Source organism: Hydra viridissima, unplaced genomic scaffold (assembly GCF_058129835.1).
Source record: "Hydra viridissima isolate aposymbiotic clone 2 unplaced genomic scaffold, HvirCarnegie_v1 scaffold_14, whole genome shotgun sequence".
In the NCBI taxonomy this organism is placed as follows: Eukaryota; Metazoa; Cnidaria; class Hydrozoa; order Anthoathecata; family Hydridae; genus Hydra; species Hydra viridissima.
This window is the reverse complement of record NW_028324313.1, coordinates 7,739,358-7,757,971: the sequence shown is the minus strand read 5'-3', so window position 1 is coordinate 7,757,971 and position 18,614 is coordinate 7,739,358. Positions and strand designations below refer to the sequence as shown.

Here is an 18,614-nt window from a genome sequence, read left to right as displayed (position 1 = left end):
ATATAAAACTTTACTGTATTAATCAGATATGCAATTCTAGATTGGTAGCCAAGTTTTTGGGAACTAAACCACACTGTAACTAAACCACACTGTGGTAATATAGCTTTTTCACAACAAACACATCAATAAATCACAATAATCTTTTCTCCAAAAAAAAACCTGTCTATATAAATTTTCACGTTCATTTATACCGTATACTTTTCCAAACTATCCCTCAAAAGTTGTCATAAAAAACCGCTAACAAATTTTATAATTTTTTGGTTTTCACTGTTAAAAACTATTAAACTTATTAGCTCCGTAATCACCTCCTCGCCAGATGCAAGGACTGATTGAAGGGGGTTGGAACTTGGTTCCAGCCATTAGCACACTGAACATGGAGTCAGGGGTGGTTTAAACTTGGCCAAAAACCTTCGCTGGGAAAGTTTTAGGTCAGGTTAAGACCACCCCTGACTTTTGACCTTGAGGCAAAATTTGTTGAGGATCGGATCAAAACTGTAAATTTGTTTAAAGAGCACACCCACATGCACAAATACAAACTTTGGGTTTTATTCATGTGTTAAACTGAGTATTAATTTTTTTTTTCACGCATTTTTTTTAAACAAGAAAACCTTTTTTTTATTCTTTGTTTAAGTTTTTTTAACTTAAAAATTCCTTAAACCTTTAAAATAACCAATAAATACATAAAATATCAATAACTAATCAACAAAACACCAAAATATTACTGGTCACAACCATAAAAATCAAAAAGTAGTACAAAATCAAGCTTGTTGTATCCAATGTGCTCTGGAAAAATTTGAAGTTTACATCTAACTCCAAGAAAGAAAAGGAATGCTGTAGAGGATTAGAATCTAGACATATTTATAGCTATTTTGGAATTAGAAGAAGCCATAGTTGTCAAATCTATGCTACAATATGTTAAATAGGTACAACTTCAATTTAAATATGTAGAGTATGTTGAGCGAAACTAAATTAAATTAAATTTAATTAAATTAAACTAAAATTAACAACATTAAGTATTAATAAGGAGTTAAGTAATAAATATATAAAATAAGGAGTTAGACTTTATTCCTTTTGCTTTGACAGGGCAGTAATGATCATCTGAGTGATTAATTTGAGTAGTTAAATTTAATGGGAATGACTTGAGAATTTAATTTGCCGTTAAAGTTTGTTTGTATTTAATTTAAACTGAAATAAAAAGGTTGTTTAATTTGAACTAGTTCTCTATATAAGAGTATTATTTAACTTATTAACAATATCATTTATTATTAATTTTGGTTGTGCTGTTATTCAATTTTATTTTTAAATGATTTTTGTTTTCATTTTAACGATAAATGATGAAGCAGGTGTAAATTGAGATTTCTTATTTTTACATTTAGAACAAAATCAGAATAGTTAAGTGCTTACTGGCCACGTGTTAAGTTTAAATTGAATATTCGTTTCTTTTTTTTATTAACTCTTCATTCATTGTGCTATTTTTAAATCTTATCACTTGTTTGATATTAGTGGAATTTGAGAACAATGCTTTGTCAGCAGAATAATTATGGTGCACAATTACGACATCGAATTGCCGATTTTAAATCTAAATATAAGCCTAACATTTTATCAAAAAATCTGACGTTACACATTAATAAAATGGCGTCCAGCACCACTGACTATAAAGAATCTATTCTAAAGATAGCTAGTTCAGCCATATCTGCCAGCAAAACTGGTTGGAGTCGTGCTAGGCAGGTGCATAAGCAAATATGCTTTATTGTTATTATTTTCTAATCAAATTCTTTTTTTAACTTTGGTTATAGCTAGAAAATGACTGGTAAGATTTAATTATTTTGAATGAAATTGTTTTAAGTTTGAATAAAAAACTTCAAATTCTTTAAAAGTTATATATTCTACTTATTATCATATACCTCTCTAAATATTTCATACCAAGCAAACTATTTCTTATTCTTCATAATTGAATTGTTTTTTTGGAATAAAATGTGCCCTCCCTGTGAATGTTTGTTTATCTTTATCATTAGTTTTTAACTTTAATTCATTTCAATAACATGCTTGCTAGATAAAGATATCATAGAAAATATTATAATTTTTTAAACCTTGGCTGATAAGAGGTCTAAATATTTACAATTTAAAAAGTAGACATTTTTATATGTGTTTCAATTTTCATATAAGTATATAGAAAGTTTTCATATTGCAATAAAATTGTTGGCATATCTTTTAACACCACAGCACTGAATATTGGTTTTCAAGAGTGATGGTTATGTCTTGCTGGAGAAATTGATAGAATGATTAATGAAAGAGTATAATAATATAAACTATGTTGTTTCACAGATAGCTTTAAAGATATTGCTGAATCATGTGTGTCTTCTTGGAAAGACTGTTTTCCAGCAAAATGTCTGATGAAAAGAAGAAGCTGATTGTGAAAGCTGTGGTTCTTAGTGGAGATGATTGGAATATCAGGAAAATCTTATGTCCTGTGCCTGAATGTAATGAGTTTGAGAAAAGATAGCTCAATGATCTAGGACATTATTATCGAGAGCTGCCTTACAGGTACTCAGAAATGATGTAACCATTTTATCTGAACAGAAACCTTGACTTAGAACATAAGTAGTAATTATACATTCTGGCAACTTTATTTTGGAAAAACAAAAGTTTAGTATTTTTTTTAGAAAGAAGAACAGCTCCAAAAAAGTAGGACAAAGAATAGTTGCATGAATATAAAACGTCATATATGTTATATGAGAGTTATATATACTTATTAAAATTGTTAATCAGTAATTTATTAAATCTATGAATATTTATTAAATCTGTTACTATTAAATTACTGCTTAGTGGACTCTGTTTTTGATATATGTCAGGCAATTGGGGTTGATTCAAGTTCTTTGCCAAAATATGTTCAATTAGGTTTAGGTCTTATTGCTGGAGGTGAATAAAGTTTTTCTGGTACATTATACAAGATCCACTCTTTCATTTACTTTTCTGAATGTTTTGGGTCATTGCCATGCAGATCCAGGGCTGTTAAAGGTGAAACCTGTCAATAAATTTCTATAAATTATCTTGTAAAATCTCAAATATGGAAATGGTCTAATACATTTTTCAATGAATTCCAGTTTGCCAACTCCAGCTTGACTGTAAGAACCAAGTTTTTTATATTCATTTCTTCATTTCTTCATGTAAAGTCATAGGACAACCATTATATGATTTGTTAAACACAAGTTCAGTTGCTAATTTAAAACAACATTAACATTAAAGGCATCAAACTAATTACTTTAAATTATTTGATTGCTATCATATATTAGTTTAAAGTATTTTTACTCTTTGTTTTGAACACGACCTTTATGCAGACACTTCTGAGGTGCAAATATTATAAATATAGTGTTTTTAGTAAAATTTTAAAAGCTAAATGATCCCACTAAAATGTTTTAAAGCAAGTTTTTAAAATAGAGATGATTGTTATTTTCCAAAATGTTAATTGCAACCACATGAATTATTTTTAGTTTACAGAAGAGCAGGTTGGAAGTGCAGAGAAGACTCAATATGATGCACAGTTTGAAAATCAAGTTATTCGAGCTGAAAGAACAAGGCAATTAACAGAAAAATTATTAAAACAAACTGAAGCAATGATTCAACCAAACCCAGGTAAAATAAGTTCTAAATAGAGTGTTTTCAATTTATTTCATCAAAATTTTTGGAAATATTTTAAATCAACAAAAAGATTTCTGTTTCTAGGATATAGAATTGAAGAGTTTTTGTTTGAGAAGTTAGACAAGAAAAATCCATCTCGTCCAACAAATTCTTTTGTGCTTGGGCAAACAATGCTGGATGCTTCTCAAGAAATTGGGCCCGGCACTAGTTATGGTATTCTTTAATATTATTAGATATTTAAGTTTCCTTTACCTTTTAAACTTATTGGAAAAAGTGAGCTGTAAATTGAGCTGTTCATCTTTCTCTTTCAAAGAAAGTTGTTTGTAAGTTTTTTAAATTTAAGCATTTGGCAATCTAATTGGTACGGTGTATAAGAAACATTTTTAAGTTACTTTCAAATATTTTGGAAGTGACTTGTTAAACGAAGCAGCAATCTTTATCATTCAACATTGATATTAATACTCTTTTTAGGTGTTGCTTTGGGAAAAGTTGGAACAGGGTTGAAAAAAATTGGCAATGCTGAGAAAGATTTTATGCAGAAGACAGTCTCCCACTACCTACATCCTCTTAAAAATTTCCTTGATATTGAAATGAAAACAATTTCGGTAAAATCTTACAATTGTAAAAAGAATATTTATGTTTTAAAGTCTTCATGTCAAATTAGGATTGTTAATCTTTTAATTAACCAAATTAAATAAAGTTGAAGATTAAATAAAGTTTTCTATGAATGTTACAACAGTCAATTCACAGATGTTTTTTTTTGCTTCGTTTTAGAAGGAAAAACGAGCATTAGACATTAAGAGGCTTGATTTGGATGCATGCAAAAACAGAGTTAGGAAAGCAGGATCAGCAGAAAAAATGCGAGAGGTATTCATTTGTTTTAGGAAGCTTGTTTTAGAAAATTTTTGAGTTTAGTCTTTTAGATTCATTGACTTATTGATTTTGATCAATAAGTCAATGAATCTAAAAGACTAAATTTGTTCTCTACTTATAATTTACCATTAGATGTTAATAATCCAAAAAATATTTTTGGATAACTAGAAAATACTAAAAGTTGAGCATCTGACATTTTGGAACAAAGTATCAAATTGTACCAAGCACTTTAACATTTAAATAATTGTTAAAGTGTTTTGTAAAAATATTTAAAAAAGAAAACAAAAGTTTTAAATGTGATACTTTTAATTAACAGATGGAAAATGAAAACAATCCTGTAAGTAAAAGTAATATTTCCAGATAGTTCTGCTATCTAAATGTCAGCAGTTCTATACTAAGTATGCACTGACTTTGCAAACTGTTTAGGAGTACACCCTTTTGCAAAATTTGCATGGATCATTTTATCTTGCAAATTAAATTCTTTTTACAAACTATGCTATCCCATTGCACATGTGTAAAGCTTGTTCCATAAGCAGTGGTCTAAGGAGTTCAAATTGGGACTATTTGGAAAACCAATAGTCTTCCCTGCAGAACTTTGAAACAATTTTTGCATACGAGCATGTACACTAGGGATATAACTTTTTAAGTTTTTTTAAAATATTACATTTCCTGAATCATAAATCAATGAATTTACCTACAAACAATTAAAAAATACCCAGCTCTACTAGATTTTCAAAAAAGGTCACCCCCAAATCAAAACTAGGTATCGCCATAGAATATAATTGTAATACTGTTACCTCTTAGCAATATTATTAATACTGCTGCGTTTTAGAAATCATAGCCATGTTAATTTTTTGACTTTATATAATGCAGCAGAGTGTGGAACTTTGTAGGTAGATCTATATTTGTGTAGAATGATTAGACTAGAATGAATAGGCTAGATTTGTGTAGAATGACATAGAACACTCTAGAAATGTGTAGATTTTGCTAAAACTATTGGCTGAGACTATATAAACGATTTCTGCACTAGTTTTTGTTGTTATTGTTGAATAAATAATTGAAAAAAAGGTTAAGGAAGTCATATAGAGACAGTGATAACCTTTTAATTGGGACTGACAAGTAAATTAAGTGAATAATATTTGGTGATTTTTAAATACTGTTATTGGACTTAAATATCTGCGATACTGAAATAGGTAAAGTGTATGCTTTGGATAATTTACATAAATTACATATAACATTGAAAGCGATCAGTATGTATTTATTTACTTTTGATTTTTATCTTTAGAACTAATATAACGTTATAGACAAATGTTGCACAAGAAAATTTTTTGCACCGTAGAGAAAAACAAGAACATTAGCGCCGAAAATCTGATGAAATTTCAGCGGTCACATAAAAGAAGGGGCGCTGTGCCTTCACAAGAATTTTCACTCGAAGAAAAATGCAGAATACCACTCAAAAGGCAAGTAGTTTGGCAATACCAGTTGAATCAAAGGATGAAAGGAAAGAATAGCATACGTGAATGTGTTTAATTAGGAAAATATGATGCATGAGATGAACTGTTTGGTATCACAAAAGCTAATGGAGTATGGTTGTTAGCTGAAGATAATTAACTCTATTATCGAGAAGTAGAAAGTCAAGGAAAAGTTGGTTATGCTGCCTGTAAAGAAGCAGGCAAGGAAACAATCTTTCAAAGAGAAGAAAATTACACAACAAACCATCTACATCAGTATCATACGATTTCTCATCTAATGATAGTGATAAAAGTCTGAAGTTATAGAAAGTGAATATGAAAATGATGATGACAATGATGAGTATACTTGCCTACCAAAAAGGAAACATAACAAGAGTAAAGTTGCTGTGAACTCAGTGAGATCAACAAGAGTAACAACAAGAAAAGCTGTCAAAATTTGCAATCAATTTACACTTCAACAGTTCTTAAAGAGTATAATTTATGGAGTGCTGTGAAGATAATAGTGGCTGACACAACAAGCATTAACACTGGTAAAATGAATGGTGTTGTTGTAAGACTTAGGCAAATATTTTCATCGAAGAGATTTGATAAGCTGTTGTTTATTTCTTGCCAAAATCAAATGCTTGCTAAGAATTCTGCATGTGTTGATGGATGAGTAAATTGGAGGAAGCACTAAGTCTCCAAACACTGAATATTCTTTTGTACCTCAGTTGATGAACAGTTATAAAGGAATTGCAAGCAAAATTTTTGAATGGAACGGAAGGGATTGTTGATAAGTCAGGCTGGAGAGATGAGATGAAATTTTTGCATCATCTGACACTTGTGTATAAATTCTATGAAGAAAAAGGACTTTTTTCACTTGTTAAATTTCAAAAAAATTTTAATATTAGTAAGGCACATTGGAATTCAAGAGCTGTCCTTCCCATTCTTGATTTTGTTCTCATACCTAATACCAAGAAGCAGCCAGTATACGGAAATTGCAATAAAAGTGATGCAGGAACTGTATTCAGTCTGCAGAGTAAAAAGCAAATTGCAGTTTGAATTTATTTTAAGTAATAGACACTGGTGTCCTGATGCATATTAATCATAAATATAGACAATAGGAAGCATATGCTATGCTCTAGTAACTGAAATAGTGACAAGACATGTCGTAATTATTAAACAATGTACATTGTTAAGTTATAACACATAATTTGATATTTTGATTTGGGGGTGAACTTTTTTCAAAAGATATTGAAATAACTATTTGTTTCTTTGGTTTTGAGTAATTGTTCATCAAACTGACATACAGGAACATGATGTTGTAAAAAAGTAATATCCTAATATTCTATAAAAGGCTATCAGGCCTACTCTTAGTTACCAGGCTACATTTGCACACACTAGTTCAAATGCAGTTACTTGATTTTCTCACTGTGATCTAAATTCTTGGATCATTTTCTACTTGTTATTTCTTTTAAAATGTTAAATTTATTTAAAAAAATTTATTTTTTAATGTTTATTAGGCTGAGAATGAGCTTCGAGTTGTGCAAGCAGAGTTTGACAAACAGCAAGAACTTACAAAGTTACTTCTTGATGGCATCACAACTGCTCATGTAAGTGAATTGTTTACAGAAATTTGAAAAAGGTTTTGAAAGAAATGTTCTATATAGGTTGTAAGTTTTTTTTTTTTACTTTTTTTTAATGTTAGGCAAACCACTTAAGTTCATTACACAGTTTTGTTGAGGCGATTGGTATGTACCACACCCAATGCCAGCAGTATGTGTCAGAAATACAAAAGGAGTTACAACTGTAAGTGTTTCGCTCTTATAAAATTAACTTCAAAAACTGCAAGTTATTAAACACTTAAAAGGTTCATCTCAATTGTTATCATTTTTTTTTTATTATCATTATTATTTTTCTTTAATTACCCACCTCCAAGCTGTATAGTTAATGATTGCATTTTTTAGCCCATTAGAACGCCAATCACGTCCCTCATTCCCATCTGACCCACCTCCGTATACTTCAGTTGCGCCACCTAGCAGACCTCTAGTAACTCGTCGCGCGAAGGTTTTATACGATTATGACGCATATGATTCAACAGAATTGTCATTACTTGCTGACGAGGTTTTTTCTTTTTTTGATATTTTTCTAATGGGTTAAATCGATAATTCCTTTAAGCCTTCAATTTCTACGTGCAGAAAACACTCGTTAGTTTTAACATACATTTCATATCCTGCATACTTTTAAGTTAATTTTAAAATGTTTGATCTCCAAAATACATTCAATTTTAGATTGTAACGGTATTCAGTGTCGATGGGCTGGAGAGTGATTGGATCATTGCGGAACGAGGTTCTCAATCTGGTAAGGTTCCAATCACATACCTGGAACTTATGTAGTTATGAAAATAGATTTGGTACGAAAAATGAGTCTTACTTTCAAGCTTAATGTTTAAATTATTTTTGTATATTTCACAAGTTTAATTTGATAAATGTCATTTTGTGATTATTTTTAACGCAGTGTCAGCTTCTTTTTGGTAAACACGTTTGTCTTAAAAGATCTTTGCATTTAAAAATATCTTTGCATTTAAAAATATCTTTGCATTTAGCTTCTGTTTCCATATTCTTTGCAATCATTTCACTGATTTGTGCATTGATTAATTGCCACTATTAAAATAATTTGATATTCTGTTATTTAATCACGATCATGTTATTAAAATTAACATTTTTTCAAAGTGACTTGATATTTATTGATCTAATTTCTTTCTTGTAACGATTTATTATAGTAAGTTAATGAAACGTCTATCAATTTTTTTTTACGTAAAAGCCGCGCCGTATGAAGTGGAATTTGTGCACTTTTCTTCTTAATTTTTTTTATTTACCCCGTTGCACTGCCTATCTTATGTATTCACGGAGAAAAAAAAAAATTGATGTAGATGATATATACATGGTCTTGTTAACATTAATGCATTAATATGTGTAATAAATAAGCATGCGATAAAGTTAGCATCAGTGTCTTAAAATAATTTTTTCAACAAGAAGTATCAAGACTATCTTGTTATTTTTTCCAAGACCAAACAGTTTTTTTCTTGATTGGAATATTTAAGGTATTTTCTAAAAAGTGTTGAAATATTAGAAATCTAAATAAAGTAAATATTTCATGAAAAATTAAAACATCGGTGTTTGGAGAAGAAAAAAAAAATCTTTTTTTAGACTAGTTTCGACTTTCTTATTTTTGTCTCGATTTTTTCAAAAAATATCAAGAAAATTTATTTGTATTTTCAATATTTCAATATTTTTTTTGAAAGTGCCTTGGATATTTAAATAAAGAAAAAAACTGTTTGGTCTTGGAAAAAAAAGCAAGACAGTCTTATTATTTCTTGTTAAAAAGTTATTTCAAGACACCGATGGTTACAATAAAGTATATAGTTAGAACACTTGAGACATTGCTTACGCGCTATGCGTCAAGCTCACTGATCTCTATAATAACTGGATAGCGCATCTCTAATATCAAAATTGACCCCAAAATCGCCATATTGGAAAGCCCCAGAACGCTGAACGGAATTTGAAAATACAGAGATTGAAGATTTGTTTATGTTGTGTTTTCTATTTCGTTTATATCAACTCAACCAAAATACATATTTCAATGATATTATCATATTTTAAATGTTTTAAAGTTTAAAAAGCGGAGAACACACGAAAAACATTTGCGTTACAAAAAATTGCTTTGTAAAAGAAGTTAAATAGTAACTTTACAAGTGACTTTACACGAAAAAATGTTAAATCAAACATTTATATATACAACCGAGAGTCATGTTCAAAATATATTGTTATCCAAAAATAATAGAAACTCTCAAATAACAATAATACAAAAAGTATAACAAAACATCATACAAAGATAATCGTCAAAACTATGATATATAAATTCAAATTGGTTGTTACTTTCATTGATTTTTGAACAAAACTAGTTTACTGAGAGTCTTTCTGACATTTATTCCTGAAACTTTTGCAGATTCTAATTTTCCGAGCTGATGCAATCTTATTTTGCAGTAGCACTTAGCAAGTAACTTAACAAGAGTAAAGATATGATTTTCATAAATTGGGGTATCAAACATATGGTTATCTAAATCTCGAAACACTGAAGATAAATTTATTGCTTCCAAAACAGAAATTGCAATAGCATCAACTATACTGCATTTTATTCTTGGCAAATTTCCAGAAAGTGTTGATAACATTCTAACAATATTTTGTTCAGTCATTTCACACACTTTGATTACACTTATTGAAGGTTTGAAAAGACCACCTCTATCTTTAAAAGAAAGAAAGGTAGATTCATGACAATACTCAATTGAACCAATAGCTTTACAGCATTGTATGCATACCAATTGCTTTTCAACCATTTTGGCAACATAACCAGCAATATATGATATAGCAGATTTTTTATACTCTGATAATATATTTACATTTGGTGCTTTTAAGTAATCGTGATCAGTAGTTTGTGGTGTTATAATATCTAAAAGATTATACTTCCTGATAATAGTTGCAATACTTAAAGTGCTTCTACTGTCTGCATTATCTAATACATGAAGTATACTAACTGGGTCTCTAGTTTCACAGTTGCCAGTGCCACCTGTGATGCTACTTCTGAGAAGTAGTCTTTTGTATGCTGCTGTAAATTGCTGACAAGTTGGATTGTTATTAAACCCACCAGATGAGCGGATTGCCCCAAAAAAAAGCTCTAAATGATCCTGACTAAGTTTGTATGTTAAAAGATATTTAAGAGGTGCTTGTTTTTTTTCAACCAAAGTATGAAAGATCTAAAGACATGTGTAGTTTAAAAAACGAACAGAAACTAGAAGTTATTATTAATTTAACTTACATTTATCAGTTTAATGCTGATATATAAAGTTCTTAATAATAAACATGGCAAATTATTGAAAACAAATGAGAAAATAACAGAAACACAGGTATATTTATTAATGCTTGTTATAAATTTCAATTTTTTAAAGAGCATATGGTTATGTAAAAGTATATTAGTAAATGAGAAAGATATATATATATATATATATATATATATATATATATATATATATATATATATATATATATATATATATATATATATATATATATATATTGCATGCATACCTGCTTTGTGCTTTCTATTGCTGCAAGAAATCCAATAAAAGCAGTCTTTCTTTTTGTTGTGTGCATTTCTGTACCCATTTCATTTTGAAGACCAGTTATGTACCTGGCAATTTTACAGAATATAAAGATAAGATATAAGGTAAGAATATAAAGAGAGAGAGAGAGAAATATAAAAGCATTTAAACAATTTAATTTGAATATTTATAAAATATACCTGTAAGCTTCATCAAAAAATGGATTCCAGATGTGTTTATTACTGATGCGAAGTGCTGCTTTATAACCCTTAGCAAATGGATTTCTTGAATTAAGATGGTCGAAAAGCTGATCAATCAATCGTATAAATTTTACTGTAGCTTCGCAACCCTTAAATTGTGGTAACTTAAGTTCTGTCCAACAGTATTCGATAGCATCAGCAACACTAGAACTGAACACTTGAGCTGCAAGGTTAACTTTCATTTTCTGTTGCCTCCAATCTATATGTTGAGATTTAAGTTTATTACCAAGTCTCAGACCCTCTGCATCTTGAAGGTTGTGTAAATCTTTAATGTATTTCCAGCATATTTGTTTTTTTTCTGAATCAAACAAAATGCCTTTTTCTGCTAATGTATTTCTCATCAGTTTTAGCATATGACATACATCAAGAAGAACAAAAATTTTTTCATTTGTTATGAGTGGATGTGAAAATGAAGGTACCATATTAGTAACTTTCAATGAAGCCCCAAGTTCTGCCAGCATACTAAAATGGCAAGATGGACCATCACAAGTAATTGATACAACTTTGACACCAACATCAGACAAACGCTGAATACAGACTCTAATGAGATTAGCTCTTTCACTTGCAGTGAGACCGTTAATAAAAAAATATCCACATGGAACTTTCCATGAGCTGTTAATACTTACAACCATAAAAACTAATGCATCCTTTGCTACAGGTGTTGAGTCATCATCTATATCACAGCCAAGATCAACGTAACCACTGTATTTTTCACCGTCCCATGATATATGTTTTTTAATGCTCATTTCATCTAACATAAGAGAGCAAACTACTGTTTTATCTTTACATTTTGCTTCTTTAACTTTTATCTTTATAGCTTCAAATGCAGGATTTGTAAAACCAGGATTCGCATCAATTTTTGCATACCATTTTCGAATGTGTGATTGGCAAGGCAAGGCAAAATCAAATGTTTTTCGCACAAACTCATATGCTTTTGTAGAATAAAATTGCAACGTCAATGCAAATGCCTTAACTTCAGGAGGATATTTTTTCCCCTTTTTGGAATCCTTACCATTAACTATTTTTTGCATAAGTGCTCTTGGTACTCCAGAAAATGTCTTTAAAAGCATTTCTTGACAGTTTTGGGAAATCATTTTGTTTTTATTCAAGTTTTTAACCACAGACTTTATGGAAATTACTGTTTTTTTCATTCTGCTACACTTTCCCTGAACAATTTTTAGCTTCTTTTTTAAAATGCAAATTTTTTGTTGGCTTGTTTCAAGTTTTTTATTTAATTCCATATAGCTAGAGCTGCAATCATCCACTATAGTTGATTCTTTGCTTTCACTATCTACTTCAGTTTGCAATTTTATTGCCTAATATATATATATATATATATATATATATATATATATATATATATATATATATATATATATATATATAATAATAATAATAATAATAATAATAATAATAATAATATTAAAAAAAATTTTTAATTTACTATTTACTATATACAGCCTAAGGAACCTTTGGGTTGTAATACACTAACATTGCCCAATTAATGATTCATACAACAATGTGTAAGCTGTTTACCTTGCAAATATGTTACAAGCCTCAGGCATTTTGCAGTGGGTAATTAAGAATCAAAAGGTGCATACTGATATATACTTATATCTAATTTTATATATATATATATATATAAGTTTGTGCTTTGCATACCTTTTTAAGATGGTCAGGAAACTGTTTAAATCGAGTAGGTATTGCATTATTTCTAAGTCGAACTGTCTGACCAGTTCTATCAATGTCTCTTTCCATAAAATGGTCTGAGCAGATAACACTAGATTTACTTGGTTGCCAATTATCACGATGCATCTTTAAAATCCATTCTCTCTTACGGTCTTCATTTAAAGGAAATCTAAAAAAACATTAATGTTATAAGCAATGCTAATATATATATATATATATATATATATATATATATATATATATATATATATATATATATATATATATATATATATATATATATATATATATATATTATTGTCATAGAATCTATGATAAAGATATATTGTAATATTAATCTAATTATAATACTATTGTTTTTATAATATCATTAAAGAAAGCAGTGGTCATTATATACAAATGAAAAGTTCTTTTTAATTTTCTTTTAACAGTAGATTCCTCATCGGAACTTCCTGAACTATCACTTCTTAAGCCCCCAGTTCTTTTCCTCTTTTTGCACCCATAAGCAGAACACTCTGAACCTCGAAGATCTTTTTTTAATCCGCTCATAATTGTATTTTCTTCTTAGCTGAAATCTGATACTGTGTATTTAAAGCGATTAGTCGAAAAACAAAACTTTAAGCTTACGGGATTTAAATTTTTGGGGCTTTCCAATATGGCGATTTTGGCGTCAAAAAATAAGAAGTTTTGCTCGGAGTTGCGCTATCCAGTTATTATAGAGATCAGTGGTCAAGCTCTTTATCATGACATTTTGCGTACTGTTAATTGAGGAAGTGTTCAAATTTGTGACAAATGTTCAGAAGGGCAAAAAAATTTTTTTTATCAAACAAAGTGTAGAAAAGAATTTAATAGGAATCTCGTACAAATACTTTTTCTGAGTTACTTTTTTGCTCTTGTTGCTGTTTTTTGCTCCATACTATAAACCTAAACTTAGAAACAAACTGTTGGAGGTACAAAAAAAGTCTGAAGGGATTTACCAAAGATGGCGTAACTAGCATTAAATAGCATCGGACCAACTTTTTAACAGCACTCATGTTAGAGCATTATCAATCGCGCTAAATATCAATGTGAAGTCGCTGCAGTGTGAGCAATATGCAGCATATCTTTGTGCTCCAACCATGACAACATTTGTGCCAATAAAAAACAATTCACGGTAAACATTGCTCTTTTTTCTTTTAAGTTGAAGAAAAGTGCTACTGGTGGACACTGATTGTAGTGTGAAGCATTATGGGACAACATGCTCATTAATAGAAACACGAGTACCGGTCCAGCGTTTTAAAAATTTCAATTTTTACACCAGCAACAAAGAATGCGAAAAGATGCCTGTAAACTCTGGAAACGCTGAGTTACTGGTTCCAGATTCATGCCAAACTTAAGAGGAGCTCTCTTAAACCTTGGTAGTGACTCAACATGCAATTTCAAACTGTCTCAAAGCCATGGGTATGGTGCAAAAACAAGGAAATTGGGTTCCGGATGTATAAAAGCCAGTAAAAGTCGAAACGTCCCCAATATGCAAAAAGACATGACAAAGTAATCTTTCAGCACACCAATGCTCGGTGGGTATATCCTACCTGCTGTATTAACCTGATATTGCTTCTTTCGACTACCACTTGTTCCGATTGATGATTCATGGCCGAGCGGCATTTCTCTTCTTATACAAAAATTAGGTTGATTCTTACATCACCTCAATCGACATGATACTTTTTCAACGGGGAATCCGTATGCTGCCAGATGAGGAAAAGTCGTAGCTAAAGAAGAGCAATACTTTATATAAAATAGATTTTACCAATTTCTCTGAATAAGGCTTTAAAGTTAAAAAAAACCATAAAAACTTACTTCTATCCCAATATAGAATTTTTCGGAATGTTCAAGATGTTCTTAGAAATCTCTGGAATTTTCTAGCACTTTCTGGAGTCTTCTATAGGTTTATGAAAATTAGCGAGATTTATAGTATATCATCTGATAAAAGAACGCTAATAATGCTCATCATTGTTTTTCAGAAATGTATCAAAGTACTATTTTCATTCACAATGTTCATTCAAGATGTTTGAACGTAGAATCTCGTAAGATTTCATGAGTCACATAGGAAAAGAAGAATTATTTCACTCAAAGAAAAATCATTATAGTAAAACAAAACCAAAACTACAACCAAATAAGTAAAATCTTCAAAGTTGTCAACCAGAAAAGCAGCAACCGTTTGTCGACAGTTATCTCAAGATGGGATCGACGTTCAAACACCTTCACAAATGGCATAATCAGATCCATTATTAAGGAAACTGTTAAACTTAAAGAAGAAATGAAGAAAACATTTTGAAAACTGGTCACTGCATTTTGATGGTAAATCACCAAGAATATCAAGTGTTAGTGTTGCAGAATGAACAAACGAAGAGAAGCACTAGATCTACCAGATGGAAAAGCAGATACTGTTGTCAAAGGCATAATAGCCATTCCCGATACAAATTATGAAAGAGTGTAAAAATAAATGTAGTGAACACTACGAATGTGAACACTGGAACAGGAAATGGGATCGTCACTAAATTACAGACTCTTTTTTCAAAAGAATCGGGAAGACCCACAAATAATTGGTTGTCCACACCATGTCCTTGACCGAGTTCTTCGCTTTATATAGGATGAAGAACTGGAAGTAAACAACACGTCACCAAACATCGAATATTTTTTTATTCCAGAACTTGTAAACAACTACGAGCATCTCAGGATGAATTTCAAGAATGAGCGAGGTTAGAATTATTTTGTTCTATCTCCCATTTTAAAAGTTGGGAGAAAATGAGTTATTAATTTTAGTAAATAATGATTGCTTTAAAAATACACTCTATTTTACAATTTTTTTTTTCTAAATAATTTGTTTAAACATAAATTATTTAAAGCATAAGTTACTATTTCTTTAAAAATTATAGCTAAAATTTTAAATAATTTTTACTTTAAGAAAAAAATCAAAAACTTTCTCCCAACGTTTAAACTTGGAGATAGAACAAAATAATTTTAACCTCGCGAATGGTAAAGAAGTGATTACTGAAACAGGAGGATGGCGTTATAACATGAAATTTCTATTTCATTTAACTAGAGTTGAAAAACCTGGAGTATTTCCTCGAGTGAAGTTTCAGTTTACCAAACTTAAGTAATGAATAATGGGATTCCCGAACAATGCTAGCTCTTTTGGCATTCATACCTCAACCAGAGAGAAGAGACTCACTACTTGATATTTGTAAACTCATCTCTTATGAATGGTCAGACCATTGGTTTACTGAACAAATGTACAATGCAGATGTTTATCAAAAGTTATGCAACAGTTTCCAGGTTCACGAGAAAGCGTTAAACTCTGTGAAAAAGTTTTGGAGTCAGGAATCATCGAGACAGGAAATACCCAGAACAAATCAGTGCGCAGAACGGGCACCGAATGTCATCAACAACTTTTTAACGTCTATAAAAAAAAGAGAACCTTCAGCTTAGATTTATTTTGTCTAACAAAACATCAGTCTAAACAAAGATTGTTGTGTGACAAGTTAAACATTTTGTGTAACAAACATACTATGCTTTAATTGGACTAAATACCTCACATTCTTTTGATGCAGCAACTTTTAGTTCTTATAGGATTGATATCAAAACTAGTAATCTTATACTTATTATTAAACTATATAAGTACTCTCTATTTACAAAAAATAGAATTAAATTTCGATCGTAAAATTCTTTATCCAAACGCGTGGTAAATTCGAACTTTTGGTTTGTACGTGAACTTTTTCAACAAGGAAATCAAATTATTGTCTTTTTCATGAGTTCTGAACATATGTCCATTGATCTATAAGCCAGGAATATGAGGTCACAAAAAAGTCATAACCCTAATAAGAAAGCAAAAACAAGTCGATTTTAGCAAATTATGGACATATAAAAAGCCATACTCCGTAAATAAGAACCGGGCTAGCTTAATTTGGAGGGCCTTAAGAACCTTAAAACAACTGCAGAGGGGAGAGGGGGAGCTTTCTGGTCGTCACCTCCGTTGTAGAATTTTTAATGGGCTTCATTTACTTACCTGTAGCAGTTCTTTGTGTAATATTTCATGGGTGAAGAAAACAAGAAAACTTGTCAATTTGTTTAGAGGCTAATTAAGAATAACGCAGTTTGAAGTTTCCAATGACCTTGAGCAGCTCCGAGAAAGATTTAGTAACAACTATTTTTTTAGAGACAACCTTACAAAATAGAGTAAATCTTAGCATGCTCCTTATGCACATCAAGAGTGATATGTGGCTATCCAATCTTAGCATCACTCTTGATGTGCAGGAGGAGAAGGAGGAGGAGGAGGTGTTTTAGGAAGAAATCACTCAGGGTTTCAACGCATACAAAAGAATTTGTGAATTAGCCTATATTATCTTTCCATTAGCCATCTTTACGTTCTTTATACTGTAAATAATTTAAATGTTTTAAACATTGAATATGTCATGAACGTAACAAAAATGTCTGATTTTATTCGATATTTTGACCCAATACTACTAGAAAATTCGAATAAAAAACATTTTTAAATTGAATAATTTGATGCATCTATTATATTCTTCTGTTGTCAATCAATTCGCCATTACTTTTTGCCCAAGATCAACACTTGACGACAATTTAAACATAACTGATCGTGTTTTATCGAATACTCTGAGACTATTCAAACACTCGTCATCGGTATCGATAACCCAAAAACATCGTCATCGCCGGTCTCCATCTTTTTTTTTAATAGAATTTTGAAGTGACGTCATTGAGAGGGTGGAGGGATGAATCATTTTAGGATGCGTGAATTAAGAAAAAAAAAGAAGATTACTTAAATGAAATATTTTTCTATTGATACTTGAAAATAATTTTTTTTTTATGTAATCAATTGCATTGAATTTAATTGTATACTAGTTATACCAGTTTGATAAAAAAATGTAACCTCACGATACCTAAGAAGGATATCCTTAAGTGCTTAGCTGCCATTATCAATTTTAATCAATGGCCGTAATTAATTGTAAATGACAAAAAATTAAACAACGCCATACCAATAAATTTATAATTTGTTAGTAAATATTGTTAGAGTGCATTTATTCTTTTTGTAAAACAATTTTGATGCTTTTTGTAATGACGAAGATGGCAAATAATATTAAATAAAAAATGAACGCAGAAAATCTTTATATTTTTTAAAAACAGAGGTTATTTAAGTGTACTTCTCGGGCAAAGTTAAATTCACTGTTGCTATAAAAAACCCTGAAATAAAAAAAACTTCTTGCAAACCATTATCTTAGCAATCTCGCTAATTCATTGTTGTTAAATCTGATTAAAATCTCTCAAGTTTTCATGCAATAGAAGTTTAAAGTGTTGTAAATCCGTGTAAATGATGAAAAAATGTCCACTGTGTATTTTGTAGCCATGGTTTCAATAGCATTGTAGCATACCTTTATTGAACTCAAGTTTCAGCTTAGAATTTTTTTTTTATAGTAGATCATTATCGTGCCATGAGCTTTCACTCCTATATTGTAATAGTTTCACCGAGTGTGTAGCAAGTATTAAAGC

The 18,614-nt window shown here is 30.1% G+C and overlaps 1 protein-coding gene across 2 annotated transcripts; it reads left to right on the top strand.

Annotated features, from left to right (window-relative positions):
* The first annotated feature begins 1,398 nt into the window (after positions 1-1,398).
* On the top strand, positions 1,399-8,768 carry LOC145181582 (endophilin-B1-like). Of its 2 annotated transcripts, XM_080056709.2 has the most exons (9): positions 1,399-1,728; positions 3,492-3,633; positions 3,724-3,852; positions 4,111-4,244; positions 4,414-4,506; positions 7,487-7,576; positions 7,672-7,772; positions 7,931-8,087; positions 8,255-8,768. In XM_080056709.2, exons 1-9 carry the CDS (start codon positions 1,519-1,521, stop codon positions 8,357-8,359), a joined length of 1,161 nt encoding a protein of 386 aa, XP_079912835.2. In that variant the 5' UTR covers positions 1,399-1,518; the 3' UTR covers positions 8,360-8,768. The 2 variants fall into 2 exon arrangements, with proteins under 2 accessions (XP_079912835.2, XP_089927692.1); XM_090071566.1 differs by lacking the exon at positions 7,931-8,087 and having other exon boundaries at positions 1,484-1,728.
* The last annotated feature ends 9,846 nt before the right edge of the window (positions 8,769-18,614 follow it).

Bases quoted from the DNA above. Each gene is read 5' to 3' on its own strand.
- LOC145181582 (XM_080056709.2), top strand. From the start codon at position 1,519: ATGCTTTGTCAGCAGAATAATTATGGTGCACAATTACGACATCGAATT. The intron at 3,634-3,723 runs GTAAAATAAGTT...TTCTGTTTCTAG, and splicing joins AATGATTCAACCAAACCCAG to GATATAGAATTGAAGAGTTT. The intron at 4,507-7,486 runs GTATTCATTTGT...AATGTTTATTAG, and splicing joins CAGCAGAAAAAATGCGAGAG to GCTGAGAATGAGCTTCGAGT.